This window comes from Amblyraja radiata, chromosome 4 (assembly GCF_010909765.2).
Source record: "Amblyraja radiata isolate CabotCenter1 chromosome 4, sAmbRad1.1.pri, whole genome shotgun sequence".
Lineage (NCBI taxonomy): Eukaryota > Metazoa > Chordata > Chondrichthyes > Rajiformes > Rajidae > Amblyraja > Amblyraja radiata.
The window spans coordinates 109,356,364-109,376,291 of record NC_045959.1 but is presented as its reverse complement, the minus strand read 5'-3'; the positions used below and the strand labels follow the sequence as shown (position 1 = coordinate 109,376,291).

At 47.8% G+C, this 19,928-nt stretch overlaps 1 protein-coding gene and 1 long non-coding RNA gene across 2 annotated transcripts in view; both read left to right on the top strand.

The window, feature by feature from the left end:
* The window catches only part of abcb8 (ATP binding cassette subfamily B member 8), a 68,745-nt gene that overhangs the window by 9,555 nt on the left and 39,262 nt on the right, over positions 1–19,928 (top strand). The window contains exon 3 of the mRNA XM_033020205.1: positions 8,179–8,334. Coding sequence (XP_032876096.1) covers positions 8,179–8,334 — 156 coding nt within the window. The remainder of the gene's footprint in view (positions 1–8,178; positions 8,335–19,928) is intronic.
* On the top strand, positions 1,824–5,288 carry LOC116972472. The gene is made up of 3 exons (XR_004411808.1): positions 1,824–1,834; positions 2,843–2,849; positions 5,022–5,288. It is a non-coding gene; the product is annotated as an uncharacterized LOC116972472 (long non-coding RNA).

The window sequence follows — 19,928 nt, the reverse complement described above, 5'->3', positions numbered from 1 at the left end:
GCGCATTCCAGGTACTCGCCATCTTCTATATAAAGAAAAAAAACTTACCCTGCACATCTCCTTTAAACTTTGCCCCTCTCATCTTAAAGCTATACCCTCTAGTATTTTAGAGTTTCATTGTATGAAAAAGATTCTGCCTTGTATAGAAACATAGAAATTAGGTGCAGGAGTAGGCCATTCGGCCCTTCGAGCCTGCACCGCCATTCAATATGATCATGGCTGATCATCCACTCAGTATCCCGTACCTGCCTTCTCTCCATACCCTCTGATCCCCTTAGCCACAAGAGCCACATCTAACTCCCTCTTAAATATAGCCAATGAACTGGCCTCGACTACCCTCTGTGGCAGGGAGTTCCAGAGATTCACCACTCTCTGTGTGAAAAAAGTTCTTCTCATCTCGGTATACTCTATCTATGTCTCTCATAATTTTATATATCTCCATTTGATATTTTGATCCTGGGGAAAAAGGTTCTGCCTGTCTTCCCCATCTATGTCTCTCATAATTTTATACACTTCTATCAGATCTCCCCTTAATTTCCAGTGTTCCAGAGATAACAATCCAAATCCAACCCTGTAGCTAATCTCCCCTAATCCAATATCTCTGATAGGGTGAAATCAGCATTGCCCTGTGGATAAACCTCTCTTCCTTACACACTCTTCTCTTCTTTCTATTGCTACTCCTATGTACGTGGATTTAATGTGTTACAATCATAATAAGATTATAGACACTGGTAGATGAAATGTTTCATGAATGTCCAGTCAGAACGATGGGAATTGGAACATAGGATGTATCACTTTGTTCATACACCAACAAGAGTTGATAGGAATCATCTCTGGATAGTGATTTGGGATTGATGTATCATTGAGACATGTACTGCGATACAGTGAAAAACATTGCGATCTATCCAGGCAAATCATACCCCCCATGAGTACAATCAAGCCGTACACAAGTACAATAGGTAGTGTAAAGAGACAAATACCAGAGTGCAGAATATAGTGTCACAGCGCTGCAACATTACACTTACAGGAAAGTGCAGATTCAAAATATAAAGCGCATATCTGCAGTGAGGTAGGTTTGAAGATTGGGACTACAAGTGGGTCCATGGGGCATTCTGATTGGCATGGATGACTTGGGTGAAGGGCCTGCTTCTGTACTAACTCTGTGACTACACCCCAGCTTTTGGATAACAGCGGGGAAGAAGCTCTTCCTGAATCTAGTGGTACATGCTTTCAAGCTTTTGTATCTTTTGCCCGATGGAAGAGGAAATGACAGAGGTGTGCGTGGTCCTTGATTTTGTTGTCTGTTTTCCCGAGTTGTGTGAAGGGCAGATGGAGTTGATGGTGGGGAGGCTGGTTTTGGGTGGCTTTACCTCTCTTGACGTACCGTCTGTCTGCAGTCTCCCCGTTCTCAGGGTTGGTGAATATTAGAAGCTGCTGGATGACTGGAGGATGGGGGATGGACAGGAGGGTGAAGAGCTGTGTGCTGAGATGTTTACTGCAGTGTTTGTCCCATCTCAGGCTGAGTATTTGGCAGGTTGCAGGGACCTTGCGTGTTTACCACATGTCATGTTGATGAATAGCCACCACGGGCATCTCCCTCGGCTCCACCTCCTCCCCTCCGACCATCTGGCCAGCTGCCAATACACAGCCTCTGGCAGAGCACGCACGCAGACACACCAACTTATTTCCGTCAGTTCTTGCTTAACATCAGATCCAGACTCTCTCCACAAGTCCTATAGGGTGATTTCACGAAAGGTCACTGGATCATAGATCCTCACCCACGTGACCGCAAAATCCAACTGGGGTACAAGCGTCACTTCTGGTACCTGTACATGTTATTGATGCTGAAAACTCGCACTTTCACACCCGTTAAAAACCGCGAAAACGGCCCGTTTTTGAGCTGTAAATAACTGTGCCAGTCGGGGTGACCGTGAGGCACAGTTATCTTACTTTACAGTCCAGAAGATAGATAAAAACGAAGGTAAATACAAGAGGGAGCTGAAGGGGCAACAACAGCGGGAGTGGTTAGCGGACATTCGCCGTGGAGATATAAATATTGAAAATATCGGGAACTATCGCGTTTGCTCGCTGCATTTCATCAAAAGTAAGGCATTATTGACGTTTTATCTTTGTTCATTTGTTATATAAAAAGTTGTAAAAGTGAAAAATCCGTCAGTAAAATTGCAAAATCGCCCATGGTTCTCAGGTGGGTTTTAACATGCAAAATGAAAACGCTTCTGAAGCTACATTTACCATTTAAATAATCGTAAACTATCAATGCGTTTTGAAATAAATTTTACTCAGATGCAAGCTAAGGAATGGGATAATTGTCAGCTGTTAATTGGACAAAATCAGGACATTTAATTATTTGCCAAAATATATTTCTCAATGTTTCTTGTTTAAATCTAAATCCTGCACAATCACCCAAACTACTTATTTATTTTACTGACGGATTTTTCACTTTTACAACTTTTCATATAACAAATGAATAAAGATAAAACGTCAATAATGCCTTACTTTTGATGAAATGCAGCGAGCAAACGCGATAATTCCCGATATTTTCGATCTTTATATCTCCACGGCGAATGTCCGCTAACCACTTCCGCTGTTGTTGCCCCTTCAGCTCCCTCTTGTATTTACCTTCGTTTTTATCTATCTTCTGGACTGCAAAGTAAGATAACTGTGCCTCACGGTCACCCCGACTGGCACAGTTATTTACAGCTCAAAAACGGGCCGTTTTCGCGGTTTTTAACGGGTGTGAAAGTGCGCGTTTTCAGCATCAATAACATGTACCGGAAGTGACGCTTGTACCCCAGTTGGATTTTGCGGTCACGTGGGTGAGGATCTATGTTCCAGTGACCTTTCGTGAAATCACCCTATAATAACCCACTGTGGTCGGGAACACCTTCGCCACTGACTGGGCTGTGGGGTTCAGGAGATGAGTGGTGAGGTGCTGCAGGCATTCCCAGCGCAGTTCCTGGTCTTTGAGTTTGAATTTGAATTTGATTCCTTTATTGTCATTCAGACCTTTCGGTCTGAACGAAATTACGTTGCCTGCAGTCATACACAGTAACAATAAATAACAAAACATCCAATAAACACAAATTAACATCCACTTTCTGCTGTGGAGTAAAATAGGAATCTATATCAAGGTATGTAAAATTATGAGAGTCATGGATAGGGTAGACATTCAGAACGGAATATTCAGGGTGGAAATATCAAATCCTAGAGAGCATAGCTTTAAGGTGAGAGGGGCAAACTTTAAACAAAATGTGGGGGCAAGTTTTAACACAGAGTGGGGGGGGGGGGGGTCTGGAACCTGCTGCCAGTCACAATGTCATAGTGATACAGTGTGGAAACAGGCCCTTCGGCCCAACTTCCCCATATTGGCCAACATGTCCCACCATCCCGTGTTTGGTCCATATCCCTCCAAACATGGCCTATCCATGTACCTGTCTAACTGTTTCTTAAATGTTGGGATAGTCCAAGCCTCAACTACCTCCCCTGGCAACTTGTTCCATACGCCCACCACCCTTTGTGTGAACAAGTTATCCCTCGGATTCCTATTCCTGCTGCAAATGTTGTGATAGGAAAGTCCAATTCTCAACACTGCACACTCGAGGAAGGACACCAAGGCCTGAGGAAGAACAGATAGTACAACTGGTGTCCTAGAGTTATAAAGCATGGCAACTGACCCAACTCGTCCATGCCGACTAAAATGCCTCATCTAAGCTAGTCCCATTTGCCTGTGTTTGGCCCTTATCGCTCTAAACCTTTCCTATCCATGTACCTGTCCAAATGTCCTTTAAATGTTGTTATTGAACCTGCCTCAACTACCTCCTCGAGCAGCTTGTTCCATACCTCTCACTGTGTGAATTACTGAATTACTTCAAGCATGAGCGACGTGCTTTTTTCCGTGGAATTCTGAGGCATTTTCTGTGTTCCATTTACATTTAGTTTTTGAGATACAAAGCTGAAACAGGCCCTTCGACCATCGATCCCTGGACACTAACACTATCCTACACACACAAAGGACAATTTACGATTACACCAAGCCAATTAAACTCTACGCACATGGTCGTCTTGGGAGTGCGGGAGGAAACCGGAGCTCCCGGAGAAAACCCGCGTAGGTCATGGGGAGAACGTACAAACTCCATACAGCCAGCACCCGTAGTCAGGATCGAACTCGGGTCTCTGGCTCTATAACGCAGTAACCCTACTGCTGCGCCACCATGCCTCCCAAATGTTTGTTGAAAACCTGTGGCTGACGTTAGAGCAGAGAAGGGTAAGAGGAGATTAGGTAACCAACAAAATCCATTACTGTTTTGAACACTATTTAAAGGTTGCTTGCATAGCCAAGCACACCTGAGAACTGGGAATGCAGATTTAAGAGAATTAACAGAAGGCAGATGGGAGATGAGGATAATTGATTGCAAGAGTTCAGTGTTGAATTGTCATAGTTACTGACAACGGGTCAATAACATTCTTACTTGCTGCCACTTTTACATGCCCATTAATGCAACAAACAAAAATAACAACAATAATCAATAATACAATGAATTAATCATGACTAATAATAGGTAACCAGACCATAATACGGCAAAACCAAAGTCTGTAGTGCAAGCAAAACAAAGTCCACAGAAGATCAGTTGCTGAGGATAGTGTGCAGTGTACAAGAGCCTGATCGTTGCTGGGAAGAAGTTGTTCTTGAACCTGGAGGTCATAGTTCTAAGGCTCCTATACCTTTCTGATGGTAGCAGCGAGATGAGGGCATGGCCATGGTGGTGTGGGTCTTTGATGATGCTGGCTGCCTTTTTGAGTGGGGAAGTCAGTCCCTGTGATGGACCTGGCAGGGCCGCCCACATTCTGCAGCCTTATTCATTTCTGCGGTGCTGCTGTGATCTCAGATGGGCTGGTGAAGCAAATCCCATAAAAGCCTTCTAAAGGTGGTTAAATGCGTGTGTGAAAGGAGAAATTGGAAGATGTGGAGAAATTGCAGCAGATCATGGCTAATAAGCCAGTTCGGTATAGGGGGGGATTGCACGTAAGGACACCGGGTCATAGGGCTTCATGCACGGAGCCACGCAATCCATCTGGAGGACATCGCAGCTTCCGGTATATGTTGTTATACACGAAAAGCGTATATTCCTACCTGTTAAGAACCGCCAAAATGGTGAATTTTTGCGCTGTAAAAAATTGTGGAAGTTAGGGTAAGCGTGAGAGACATGTACCCAACCTCAGAATTCCAAAAGTGAAGCGAAATGAAGGTAAAGAGAAGCGAGAGCCGAAGGGACAAGAACAGCTAAAGTGCTTGGCGAACATTGGCCGTGCAGATATCGAAATTGAAAATATTGGGAATTATCGCATTTGCTCACTGCATTTCATCAACAGTAAGGCATTATTTGTGTTTTTTCTTGATTCCTTTGGCATCTAAAAAGTCTCAGAAGTGATAAATCTGGCTGTAAAATTTTAAAATCGCCCATGGTTATCAAGTGGGTTTTTACATACAAAAAGAAAACGCCCCTGAAGCAAAATTTATCATTAAAAAAATCTCCACACTTACGAGTAGTGTATGGAAAAGTAACTAGTCTTCTATCATTATGCTATTGAGATGTATATTTGGCAAATAATAAAATGTTCTGACAGCTTAAACACCCACTCCCTTTCAATAGGATATTGTCAATTTGCTGAGGTTGATTATATTCAATTAACAGCTAACAATTATGCCATTTCTTGGCTTGCATCTGAGTAAAATGTAATTCACAACCCAAGTATGGTTTGCGATTTTTAAAATTATAAATTTTGCTTCAGAGGCGTTTTATTTTTGTATGTAAAAACCCACTTGAGAACCATGGGCGATTTAAATATTTTACAACCAGATTTATCCCTTCGGAAACTTTTTAGATGCCAAAGGAATCAAGAAAGAATACAAATATTGCCTTACTGTTGATGAAATGCAGTGAGCAAACAGCCAATGTTCGCCAAGAAATTTGGCTGTTCTTGTCCCTTCAGTTCTCGCTTCTATCTACTATCATGTCTCCTCACTTTTGGAATTCTGAAGTAGGGTAAATGTCTCTCACGCTTATCCTGATTTCCATAATTATTTACAGCGCAAAAATTGACCATTTCGACGGGTTTTAACGGGCCCGCTACGCTAGAAACAATGGTCAGTGCCTACCTGCAATTCATCGCGTGTATTCTAGTTGGCGTAGCGTAGCAACAGTACGGGTCATGGGTCATGACCCGACTGCCATGCAACCTCCCTATTCCGAAAAATACAAGGAATCATGGGATTTGGCAAAGGTCATTCGAGAATAAAAAAAGCAAACAGGGTGCCTGGCAGTGGGGGAGAGTGGGGTGTAACAGCGAGAGGGAGGGAGTAGATGCGAGTGGGAGACAGTGAGAGACAGTGAGAGGTGGGGGAAGAGAGGTTTCAGTTAGACAGACGACCACTGGTAAAGCCATGTTGCTTCTAGGAGAGTCGAGAAAATGTTCTCAATCGAGAGAATGCAACTTCAGAACCCCCTCGTCTCGACCGTGCATGAGATTTCCACGGGCGCAAGGAACAAATGACCTAAAGTTTGCATTGAGTGAAACGTCCTCGTCGTACACCGGTGCGTTGTGTGAGAGTGGTTTGATCCCGGGCTCGAGGAGTCGGCGCCTGACAGGTGAGCGGCTCGCGGTAGCTGGTGCCTCTCTGCTCACCGCTGGAAGAACTGACACCTCTACTCCCCTGGGTTGAGTGCTGCCTCCTCGATCCTGTTGCTCGGCGGCGGCCGACTAGGATTCCAGAGCATCGCTGATGCCTCACATCAGCTCCTGATTCCCCGCTGCCTGTCTGGACAATGTGATCAATGTTGGTTGAGCTGAAGCTGGGATCCAACCACTCCCACAAAACGCCGGAGTACGGCGAGGACATTAAGAACACTTAGTTCATTCAACGCAAACTTTAGGTCATTTGTTCCTTGCGCCCGTGGAAATCCCCGCTCCCATCCATCCCAACCAGGGCGCAAAAGTCTAATGTGTAGGAAGTCTGAAGGAGGGTCTTCTATCCAGAGAACCGTGGACGGGAGGCCCGCAGCCAGCGAGGAGGGAAGATGCCGGCCCCAGCTCGACTCTGCCTGTCCCACCGGCGGGACGGGCGGGGTTGAGCTGGAGTTGGTGCTTCTTTTCCGCGCCGCCTGCGGGCCTGGGCCGCCGCTGCGACGGGCCAGCACCCTGCCGGGACAGACAGAACCTAGCTGGTGCCCCACGGCCACCGTGAGTGTTTAGCCCGAGGGACCTGTGCATGTGCAGTCGGAATACCGAACTGGCTTATTGGAAATAGATTATTTTACCAGGGCAGGCATGATGTATGAAGTGATCTCCTTTGCATGATATCATTCTGATCCTAGTTTTAGGTTTATTATTGTTGTCACATGCCCTGAGGTACAACAAAAAGCTTTGTTTTGCCTGCTATTCAATCTGATCAGATATTCCATACATAAGTACAATCAAGTCAAACTCAAAGGTTCAGGGGTCTTTTATTGTCATGTGCACCAATTAAGTAACAGTGAAACTCTTTGAATCACTTGCCTCTGAAAGGCGACTCCGGACTGTGAAAGCTGCCACAGCCGGACATAAAAGCAGCTTTTTTCCACGAGTAGTAGCTCTACTCAATAACCAAAAATCTGTAGCCTCCTTTTGGTCTGGTGTTTCATTTAATTCACATGTTTAATCAATCATGTTTTATTATTAATGTTTAATGTTTTATGTGTCATTCTTAATTGTCATTATATGTCATGTTGTCACTTGTGAGCTGAGCACCAAGGCAAATTCCTTGTATGTGAACATACTTGGCCAATCAACTTAAACTTATAACTCATAACTTTACCATACAGCCATACTAAAAATAGCAACAAGATACACCACTACATTAAAGTTAACATAAACCATAGATAGAGCAAAGGGATCAGAAATGTTGCCAACTTACAGGTAGATCAGAGATTTAAAAGAGTATAGAATGATTCCATTGGATGATGGTAGATCCTTCTCTGGGAAAAAGGATTTACTTACCAAGGATCTGTGTACACACAACGGTAGTCACACTCTGCCGCTATCTTGGTTCCTTGATTCCACACTCTGCCCATCAATGCTCTGCAGTCTTTGTTGATGATCCCGTTTCTTTCCCTTTCCCAGTTTGCCTGCGGTACGGCATACCTGAACTCTCAGATCCCCATTTTGCTGGGGGACCTGATGAACTCGATCATCCAGTGCTTGCGGAACGATCCTGCCTGTTACTCCAGGAGCATGAAGGTGCCAAGTGCAAAATTACTGGTGATCTACGGTGTACAGGTAAGGTCCTGTGGGATGGGGGGCATTTTCTGTGTTCCATTTACATTTGTTGTTGAATTGTTGATCAAGTGCAAGACGTTTAAGAGACTTTTGTAGAGGGGAGTGGAGGGATATTAATTATGTGCAGACAGATAAGAGCTGGTCTTGGCACAATGTTCAGCACAGATATTGCAGGCAGAAAGGTCTGTTCCGTTGCTGTACTATTCTATGTTCTACATGGATGAGGCCACACATGGTGTACTGTGAATAGTTTTGGTCACCCTGCTATAGGAAATATGCCATAATGCTGGAAAAGGTGCAGAGAAGCCTCCCGTTCCTTCTCTCCACCGATGCTGCCTGTCTCACTGTGTTACTCCCGTATTCTGTATCTACCTTTTTATGAGGATGTTGCCAGGACTCGAGGGCGTGAGCTGCAGGGAGAGGTTAGGCAGGCTACGACTTTGTGCCTTGGAGCGCAGGAGGCTGAGGAGGAGTATGATGATATTCCCATACCATCAGGGGAATAGGTAGGACTTAGACTAAGTGGGACCCGTCACACGGGAGGCCTGGTCCCCCAACGCGACCCTTTCCCCAACGCAATGTTCCACCACGCACCCATTCGCCAACGCAACCTGTTCCACCAACACAATATTCCACCACTCACGCCTATTCCCCACCCATCAAATCCACCCTTCCCTGTCCACCCCTCCCTCTACTCCCCCCCCCCTCCCCCCCCCCCCCCCCCTCCATCCCACCTTGCTGGCAGGAGCAGCTGGAGCGCTGTCCGTCCCGGGACCCGCGGTGTCCCTCGCCAGTGGGGCTCGGCAATGCCCCCCCAATCTCACCCCATCTTCCTCCTCCCCATTTCCTTCATCCTCCTCCCCTCATTTCCTGCCCCAGCACCTACCCAGGTCGTAGAGCAGCGGCAGCGCCTGGAACTCGGCCTGGTTCTCGTACTTGGCCCGGCCCTGGCTGTAGGCGGCCGAATCACTCGCGGACGTGGGCCTCGACGGAGCCGGGCTCCCTGTGCCGGGAGCGGGGTGAGGGTGGCGGGCGGCCGAGCCAGAGCTGCCCGCAGAGCAGGAGGCGGAGGCTGTGCTGCAGGATGGCGGCGGCCGGGCGGACTCTGAGGCGCTGGTACATCTTGACCCAGGCCATGGGCTTGGGCACGACTCCAGCCTTCATCTCCGGGCTCGTCCCTGACCCTGGACCCAGGCTGTCCTTGGTTCCAGCCCAGGCCCAGCCCGCGGGCTCACTCTCCCCACCAGGTATTGCGCGGCTGCAGCTCCTCGGGTATACCGGTAACGCCCCTTCCAGACTGACAGGAGAGGAGACCAATCTACGTGGCGGCGACTGACAGCATTCTGCGCATGCGCGATTTTTATGATTTTTAAACCTTAATAACTTTTACAATATACCATCGATCGGAACGAAACTTGTTGCACTCGCAGCACAGGAGAACGGTGAGTAAGCTGGCAAAAAATCGTAGCGCTATCGCATACCTTTTTTGCGCAAATAGAAAAACCACGCAAACCGGAAGAGCACAAGATCAAAGTTTTAGTTACAGGTAGGATAGGATGAACGCAGAATCTTTTCCCAGAAAAGAATCAAGAACTAGAGAGCATAGGTTTAAGATGAGAGGTGAAAGATTTAATAGGAACCCAAGGGGGAAGCTTTTTTACACAGAAGGAGGTGAGTATGTGGAACGAGCTGCCAGGGAAGGTGATTGAGGCAGATACAGGGCTCGAAATTAGCGGATGCCCGGGTGCCATTGACCACCCAAAGTGCCACCGGGCAACCTAATCGCCGAGTCATTTTGCCCGGCTTGGCACGCAGATAGACACAAAAAACTGGAGTAACTCCGCGGGTCAGGCAGCATCTCTGGAGAATAGGAACATGACGTTTCGTGTCGGCGACGGCTGTATAGCGGGGCAAAGATACTAGGTGCGTGGTGACGAACGGTCGGAGCGAATGGCGAGCCCCGAACAGCGGCAGCAGCGGCCGCGATAGCGGCTCCACCGCCTCCTCCTCCCACACCCCGCCCAGCGGAAGGAGGCCTCCCTCCCTCCCAGCCTCGGCGTGCGAGAGGGGTTGTTTTGAAAGCGCTGTTGGCGGATTTACAAGCAGCGGCCGCTATCACCCTGATAACGGCCACTGCTTGCAAATCCGCCAACGGCGCTTTCAAAACAACCCCTCTCGCAAGCCGAGGCCGGGAGGAGGGAGGGAGGGAGGGATGGAGATGGAGGTCTCCTTCCTCCGTAGGAAGCAGCTGCACCAAAGATCCTATAGCTATAGGATCTTTGAGCTGCACGCTCGGCCCCGCACCTTGCTGTTGGCTGGCGGAAGAGGGGAGGTGGTGGCGAGGAGATCCCAACCGCCACCCCCTTTGGCGGCGACACTTTGGCGTTGGACAGGGACGGTCAAGGCAGCGAGGCAATGTTGGCCGAGGAGCGCTGACCTTACTTCCACCCCACCTCCTCGGCCCCTTCCCCCCCTCCTCGCTCTCTTTTGTACGCCCCCCTCCACCCCTCTTATCCTGGGACCCCTCCTCTCCATCCCGCACTGATCCCATTCCCTCCTCTATTCAGTCCTCACTGACATCCCTTGTGCTCCCCTCCCCATCTACACCCCCCCCAATCTATTCATCACCCTACCCACCTCGATTCACCTGCCACCCTCCCCATCCATCCTATGCTGGTCCCCCAATTCATCCTGTACTGACCCCCCTTCCCATCCATCCTGCACTTCTCCCCCCATTCATCCTGTACTGATCCCCCATTCATCCCTTACTGACCCACCCTCCATTTACCATCCATCCTGTAGTGAGCTTCCCATTCATCCTGTACTGATCCCCCATTCATCCTGTACTGATCCCCTCATGCATGCCGTACTGATCCCCAATTCATCCTGTAGTGATCCTCGTTTCATCCAGCACAGACTCTCCGATCCACACTGTCCTGACCCCCCCCCCCCCCCATTCATCCTGTACTGATATTCCATTCATCCTGTACTGATCCCCCCCCATCCATCCTGTACTGATCCTCCCCCCCCCATCCATCCTGTACTGATCCCCCCCCCATCCATCCTGTACTGATCCTCCCCCCCCCATCCATCCCGTACTGAACCCCCCGCCCATCCATCCTGTACTGATCCCCCCCATCCATCCTGTACTGATCCCCCCCCCCCATCCATCCTGTACTGATCCCCCCCCCCCCATCCATCCTGTACTGATCCCCCCCCCATCCATCCTGTACTGTTCCCCCCCCCATCCATCCTGTACTGATCCCCCCCCCATCCATCCTGTACTGATCCCCCCCCCCCATCCATCCTGTACTGATCCCCCCCCATCCATCCTGTACTGATCCCCCCCCCATCCATCCTGTACTGATCCCCCCCCATCCATCCTGTACTGATCCCCCCCATCCATCCTGTACTGATCCCCCCCATCCATCCTGTACTGATCCCCCCCCCATCCATCCTGTACTGATCCCCCCCCCCATCCATCCTGTACTGATCCCCCCCCATCCATCCTGTACTGATCCTCCCCCCCTCCATCCATCCTGTACTGATCCCCCCCCATCCATCCTGTACTGATCCCCCCCCCATCCATCCTGTACTGATCCCCCCCCCATCCATCCCGTACTGACCCCCCCATCCATCCCGTACTGATCCCCCCCATTCAACACCACTGACATCCCCTGTGCTCTCCCCTCACAATTTTACATCCTCCAACCAACACGTACTAATTCACCTGCCTCAATCCATCCATTCCGCACCGATTGCCTTCTCAACCCCCCCCGCCATCTATCTACCCCACACTGATTCCCACACCCCCTGACCCTATTTTGCTTCATGGTCTTCAGAGCGAACATTGACTATGTTTGATAACGGAATGCAATCAAATGTGTTTTAATTCCCAATGTTGTTATTTGTTTTGACACCTTTAAACATATTACCAAAAGAACATTTGCTGCAGTTATGTCCTTTGGCCATCTCTTGTCAGTTAGTGTAATGTCAGATGGGTATAGTTGGTTTTAACAGCTATTATCATAAAATGCCTTTAGAAATTTCCTTGCAACCTGTACATTTTGTTATGGATAAATTACGTGGGAAGCGAGAGTGTTTCTGTGCCAATAGCAATAACGACCCATGCTATGGCCATGTCATGGTAATTTTCGGTCCTTCACAGAAAACATGCTTGCATCAATCTGTAGTGTGCATGGTTAAGCATATATGTTACCATGGTCCTGGATTTTTTGACACAGGTTGATCATACGCTGAATAATTCAACCACATTTTTGTTTGGAATTGGAAAGAACTAATAGAAATTGCATTAATTGCAATGTGTAAAAAGAGTTGAGATATTGTATTATAATTTTGCTGCATGTCATTGTGGTATGTCTTGATTGGTGAATATGTTTAGTTTAAGTTATTTGAAGCAGAAATAATATGTGAATGTAGACAAAAGTGCTGGCGAAACTCAGCGGATGCGGCAGCATCTATGGAGCGAAGGAAATAGGCAACGTTTCGGGCCGAAACCCTTCTTCAGACTGATAGGTTTCGGATTGAAACGTTGTCTATTTCCTTCGCTCCATAGATGCTGCTGCACCTGCTGAGTTTCTCCAGCACTTTTGTCTACCTTCGATTTTCCAGCATCTGCAGTTCCTTCTTGAACATAATATGTGAATGCTTCATTGAGCATATTTCCGACTGGTAACTACGCACTTCGTCCGAGCACATTATCGCACGCGTTATGTAAACCGTCTTAAATGACCACCTAAACTGTCATTTGGCAACATAAAAAGCTGTCAAGGTTGCCCGGCTGGCAACAGGGAAAAAAAGTTGTGAGAGCCCTGAGATATAATAAGAACATTTAAAAGATATTCGGACAGGTACATGGATAAGAAAAGTTGAGGGGAATATAAACCAAATGTAGGCCAATGGGACTGCCTTAGTTGGGCACCTTTCTCGGCATGGACGTGGGCCGAGGGCCCTTTTCTGTGCAGATTGACTATCTGAATTGGCTTTCAGCACTGTATATCAATGATTTGGACAAGGGGATTGAAGGCTTTCTGGCCAAGTTTGCAGATGATACGAAAATAGGTGGAGGGGCAGGGAGTGTAGAGAAAGCAGGGACTCTGCAGAAGAACTTGGACAGGTTAGAAGAGTGAACAGAGAAGTGACAGATGGAATATATTGTAGCAAAGTGTGGAATCATGCATTTTGGGAATAGGAATAAAGGCATAGACTATTTTATAAATGGGGTGAGAATCCAGAAATCAGAGGTGCAAAGGGACTAGGGAGTGTTGGTGCAGGATTACCAAAAGGTTAATCTGCAAGTCGAATCGGTAGTAAAGAAAGCAAAATCAATGCTAGCAATTATTTCAAGAGGGCTTGTATACAAAAATAGGGATGTAATGTTGAGGCTCTATAAGGCACTTGTAAGGCCACATTTGGAATATTATGAGCAAATTTGGGCTCCATATCTGAGGATGTGCTAGTTCTGGAGAGGGTCCAGAGGAGGTTTACAAGAATTATCCCAGGAATGAGATGGTTAATCTATGATGTGCGTTTGCCGGCACTGGGCCTGTACTCGCTGGAGTTTAGAAGAATGACGGGGAACCTAATTGATACATGCAGAATAGTGAAAGGCTTGGATAGAGTGGATGTGGAGAAGATGTTTCCATTAGTGTAGAGTCCAGAACTAAAGATTATAGCTTCCGAATTAAAGGACATTCTTTTAAGAATGAGATGAGAAGAAATTTATTTAGTCAGATTGTGGTGAATCTTTGCACAGAAGGCTGTAGAGGCTAAATCAGTAGATAGTTTTAAAGCAGAGATAGATAGATTTTTGATTAGTACAGGTTATGGGGAGAAGGCAGGAGAATGGGGTTAGGAGGGAGAGATTGAATGGCAGAGTGGATGTGATGGGCCGAATGGCCTAATTCTACTCCTATTCCTTATGACCTTATGAGCACACATTGTTATCATCGTGTGTATCTTTAGCTGTTCCCCTAAACACAGTGCAGTCATAAACACTCCAAAATGTGTGAAGGATTAAAATAATTATAATTAAGGTATTGCTGATTGTAACAAGACATTTAATTTAATGGTTCACAGCGTATGGATGTTATTGATAATAACAGCATTTATTTTTCAACCCTAACTGCCCAGAGCTGAGTCAACTACATTGGTGGGGCTTGAGCCACATAGAGGACAGACAGATTTCCATCCCTGAGAGACATTAGTCAACCAGATTTTTGTTTTGTGAGAATCTAGTGGTTTATTGGTTAGTTTAACATTGAGCTGCTTTCATTGCTCATATTTATTTTATTACTTGAAATAATTACTTACACTGGGAGTGGTTGTGAAACAGAGTAGAGGGAGCATTCAACTGACTCTTAAACCCCTGTCTCACGGTGCGAGTTGACCCACGAGGTACCCCGAGTTTAAAACAAATTTAACTCGTAGTAACTACGTACAATTAACGTAGCAGGACTCGTGGACGCAACTTAGCGACTCGTGGCGCTAACGGCAGGTACCCGTGAAACTTGTTAACTCTTGGAAAAATTCAAACATGTTTAAAGTTTTCCACGAGTAAAATGTACTGCTGAAGTTAAAAATTGAAACATTTAAACTCGTTTTAAGAACGTAGTGGCCCGTGCGTTTACCTTAGTGTCTCGTGAGTCTACCGTGGGAACTCTTTAACTCAGCGGGCAGGCAGCATAATATATATTCTGCACGTTAATTGACCTATTTTTTTCTCGGATGGTTTTCACAAGGTGTATTTAGTGGGTAGGACACATGCAGACACACACACACATTTTCTTTGTGTTTCTTTGTGTGTCTTGTGTGGGGGGTGGTGTGGGGGGGTGAGGGGGAAACTGTTTCAGTCGCCTCCTCCATGGAGAGGTGACTTTTTCCAGGTCGCCTCCCCCGTGGCCTAACAACGAGGATCGGGCGCCCTTTCCCGGAGACGCGCCCGGGGCTTCAGCGGCGGGCGCAGCGTGGACTCTCGGTGTGGAGCGGGTGAGCCCTCGCTGGGGCTCGCCGGAGGGGAGCGCTCCGTTTCGCTGGCCCGCGGCAGCTGGCAGCCTGAAGCCGCGGTCTGCAGAGTTTCAGCTGGCGCGGCGTCCGCAGCCTGGGATCCCTCGTGGGGGACCTGGGAGAAGAAGGAGTTTCCACCGCCGGCCCGCGGCCAACTTCTACCACGGGCGCGGTGGCGACTTACCATCAGGAGCGGGGTCCCTCGCCAGGGATCCCTGGAGAGGAGCTCCAGATCGCCGGCCCTGCAGTCTGCGGTGCTTCTGGCTGCGGCGCAAACTTTAAATCTTCGACCGCCAGCCTGCGGCCTACACCAACCTAAAGCTGCGGTCTCCGGTGGGGAAGAGCCGATCCTGGACTGACTCTGGACTCTGGTTCTGACCACGGGGGAACTGGAGGAGGACTGGCCAAATTTTGTGCCTTCCATCACAGTGATGAATGCTGTAGTGGATGTTTGTGTTAAATTTTTATTGTGTATTGTGTGTTCTTTATCATTGTACCGCTGCTGACAAATTCATTTCACTTGCATTTTATGTGCAATGTGACGAATAAAACTGATTGTATTGTATTGATTGTACATCAACTTCAAATTAACACGAGCGGCTTTCCACCGCTAAATTTAAACAGGCCGTAAGATGGCTCACTCACAGCAACAAAAACACCAAGAACAAACACATATTGCGAAGACTGTACAGAAAGGGGACAGTTGTTTGCAGTTCGTGTCTCTTCCACTCTTCCCCCGAGGGGGTTGGGAGGATGGGATAGGGAGGAGGAGGGGGACAGGCTTGATTTAAGGAGGACAGGTCTGGAGTTTGTCAGCCGAGTCGCTTATCAGATTGCTGGATATTTTTTTCGGCGTTCGAATAAGATCCCTTACTTCAAAAAGCAGAGCAGGGATTGTGTCAAAGGCTGAGAATTTAAAATCTCATGGTGGAATCAAGGGATGCCTCCAGTAACAGCAAGCTCAGTCTGGAATGTTTCGACTTCAGTACTAATGCTGCACATTTATACTGCATTCATACGGTGCCTGCCTTCCATCTACTGCTGAAGCTGATCACCTCGATTGAGGACTTGCTGAAATGCCACAAGGTCTCTTCGTGAGCCACCCTGTTGTTGCAATGTTGTATGGAGAGCAAAAGCCGTTTAAAATGCCACATGCCAAGCCTTGAAGAAGTGCTGGCTTTGTTTTAGACCCTAATGAAGCAGAGTGCTTGATGTTCACGCCTGGGTCTGTAGCTTCTACTGCCTTCTATCCTTGGTGTGTGTACAGTACGAGTTTGAAGTCTTAAAGCTCTGGTTGTTAAGAGTTTTTTATTGTCAAATGTGTAGGGAGGAACTGCAAAATCTGGAGATAGACACAAAATGCTCAGCGGAACAGGCAGCATCTCTGGATAGGAATGGGTGACGTTTCGGGTTGAGACCCTGCCTCAGCCCTTAATGTCAAATGTCCCAAACAACATTCTTCTATATACATATATACACATACACACATACTAGTCTGGTACCAGGTGTTACGAGTGTAGAGAATTAAAGGAGTTTTACTGTAAAACAGCAGCCTGGAAGCAAGAGTGAACGGGTAAGACTCCTTTAATTCGAAGCAGGATCATTTACGATTTGCCATTCTATAACAACTAGCGTTGCCGGACCAACGGGTGTTTTAAATTAGTGCTCCATTACATATTGAATTCACTATTCTTTCTTTAAATGTTGCACAGAAGAATAACACATTTTGGGGTTAGAAGGAGCGTCGGACACAGACGCGGGAGAGTTTAGCTGAGCGGGAGGTTCACTCCTCGGCTTCATGGAGCCCAGGTTTGGCTGCAGAGAGCAGGAATCTCGGCTGACCCAAGCAGAATGAAGCAAAAGACAGACTCAAGTCTGCAGTTCCTTCCAACAGTAGTTTCCCAATTTGAGGAGGAAGCAGAAGAGCCGAAACCCTGACTATTCCTCTTTCCCCATACGCTGCCTGACCTACTGAGTTCACCTCGTATGTCCTATTTCGTAATACAATTATTAATACTTGTTTTACAATTCCACTAATACGGGAGGAAGGCCGTATGAAACAATGAGTTTGGGTCCGAAGTGGGAACTTATTTGAAACAACTCGGGAGAGGAACTTGGTAACTCGGAAGTGGAACTTGACACATTGCGGAAATGAGAAGTAAACGGCAAACTTATACACACACGTGGGAACTCGGTTAAAATCTTGATCATACACTTGGAATCTCGTACACAACCACGAGTCTTTCACTCGGGGTACCTCGTGGGTCAGCTCGCAACGTGAAACAGGGCTTTAACCTCTGTATATTGTTTGTTTTTGCTTCAATAGGTAGGGGGCGCTGCAGTGGCAGCGCGTTAGTTTTTTTTTCCAACTTTTTAAATTTTTTTAGTATGTTTTAAAGTATGTTTTTGATGTTTCTCGGTGTGTTTTGTGTGGGGGGTGGTGTGGGGGGTAAGGGGGAAACCGTTTCGGCCGCCTCCTCCACGGAGAGGCGACTTTCTCCAGGTCGCCTCCCCCGTGGCCTAACAGCAAGGATCGGCGCGGCCTTTCCCGGAGACGCGCCCGGGGCTTCAGCGGCGGGCGCAGCGTGGACTTTCGGCGTGGAGCGGGTGAGCCCTCGCTGGGGCTCGCTGGAGGGGAGCGCTCCGTTTCGCTGGCCCGGGGCAGCCGACAGCCTGAAGCCGCGGTCTGCACAGCTCCAGCTGGCGCGGCGTCTACAGCCCTGGATCCCTCGTGGGGGACCCGGGGGAAGAAGAAGCCATCACTGCCGGCCCGCGGCCAACTTCTACCGCGGGTCCGGCATGGACTTACCATCACCCCTGGAGGGGAGCTTCGACCACCGGCCCTGCGGCCTGCGGTGCTTCTGGCTGCGGCATGGCGGGAACCTTAAATCTTCGACCGCCGGCCTGCGGCCTACACCAGCCTGAAGCCATGGTCTCCGGTGGGGAAGAGCTGATCCTGGACTTACCTTGCCTTTGACTTTGTCCCTTACCATCTGGACGCCCGCAGCAACGGCTGCGGAGGGTGGAGGTCCCGACCACGGGGGAAAATGGAGGAGGTCTGGCCAAGTTCTGTGCCTTCCACCACAGTGATGAATGCTGTGGTGGACGTTTGTGTTACATTTTTATTGTGGTTGTGTGTTCTTTATTATTGTACTGCTGCTGACAACCCAAAATTCCACCGACCCTGGTTGTGTGGCAATAAATTCTATCAATTCAATCAATAAAGTTATTTTAAGACGATGACCAAATCTTCAATGATAATGGTATAATTATCCAGCACTCCAGCCAACTGGCTCCTGAAAGCCTCTGGAAAGCCAGTGGACTCTGTGCTGCCTCCACAGGGATGTGCGGGCACAGGTGTGTCTGTGGAAGCAGGGCAGGTGATGGGCACAGACTGACCTCTCTGGTGACCAGTGAATAGCCAGTCTAGCCAGCCACCTCTGCCAAACCCAACCCTTCCACCACGGATACCCAACCATCAGAAGGAAGATGCAGAAGCAGGTGCAAGCCACCTATTTTTTCCTCACCTGAGATGCTGCCTGACCCACTGAGTTAATCCAGCATTTTGTGTCTATCTTCGGTGTGGGCTTGAGATATAGGGAGAGGCTGGATAGGCTGCGATTTTTTTTGGTGCGTAGGAAGCTGAGTGGTGATCTTATTGAGGTGCAGAAGATCATGAGGGGCATGAATAAAGTGAACGCTCACAGTCTTTTTCCCAGGGTAGAGGATTCAAAAACTAGAGGGCACAGGGGTAAGGTGAGAGGGGAGAGATTTACGAGGGACCTCAGTGGTAACTTTTTTTACTCGGAGGGTAATCCATATCTGGAACGAGCTGATAGAGGAAGCTATAGAGGCAGATACAATTGTGACTTTTAAAATAACTTTACACAGATATATGGATAGGAAGGGTTTACAGGAATATGACCAAACACAATGTTCAATGAACAATGGTTTGTTAATATGTGTACAGTCCTACAGTGAAATTCTTTTTTCGCATACAGTTCAGTAAAGTATTGCCATACCTAAGCACAATCAAGGCAAACAGCACTTATGGATAGATATATCGATAGGAAGGCTTTAGAGGGATATGGGCTAAATGCAGGAAAATGGGACTAGCCCAATATACCATCTTGGCCAGCATGGACAAGGTTGGCCGAAGCTCTGTGGCTCTATAATTTTTTTTATGCATAGCCACCAATCTTTGGTATTAACTACGATTTAACCTGTGAGACAAATTGCCCTTCCTCTTTTACACCAGCAGAGGTTGCTGAAACTCTTTCTCCCTGCCTCCAACACCACTTACTACTGCAGACTGCACACCGATTCTTTCCTATTAACAGTCATCCACTGACGAGCATCAGGCCACTATCTCTAGCACCATCACTGACTTCAACAACTCCGGCTCCCTGCCCCCCAAGCCTCCAACCTCATCATTCCCCAGCCCTGCAAGGCCCGATTTTACCTTCTCCTCAAAATCCACAAACCTGACTGTCCTGGTAGACCCATTGTCTCTGCCTGTTCGAGCCCCACCGAACCTATTTCCACATACCTCGACTCCATCCTATCCC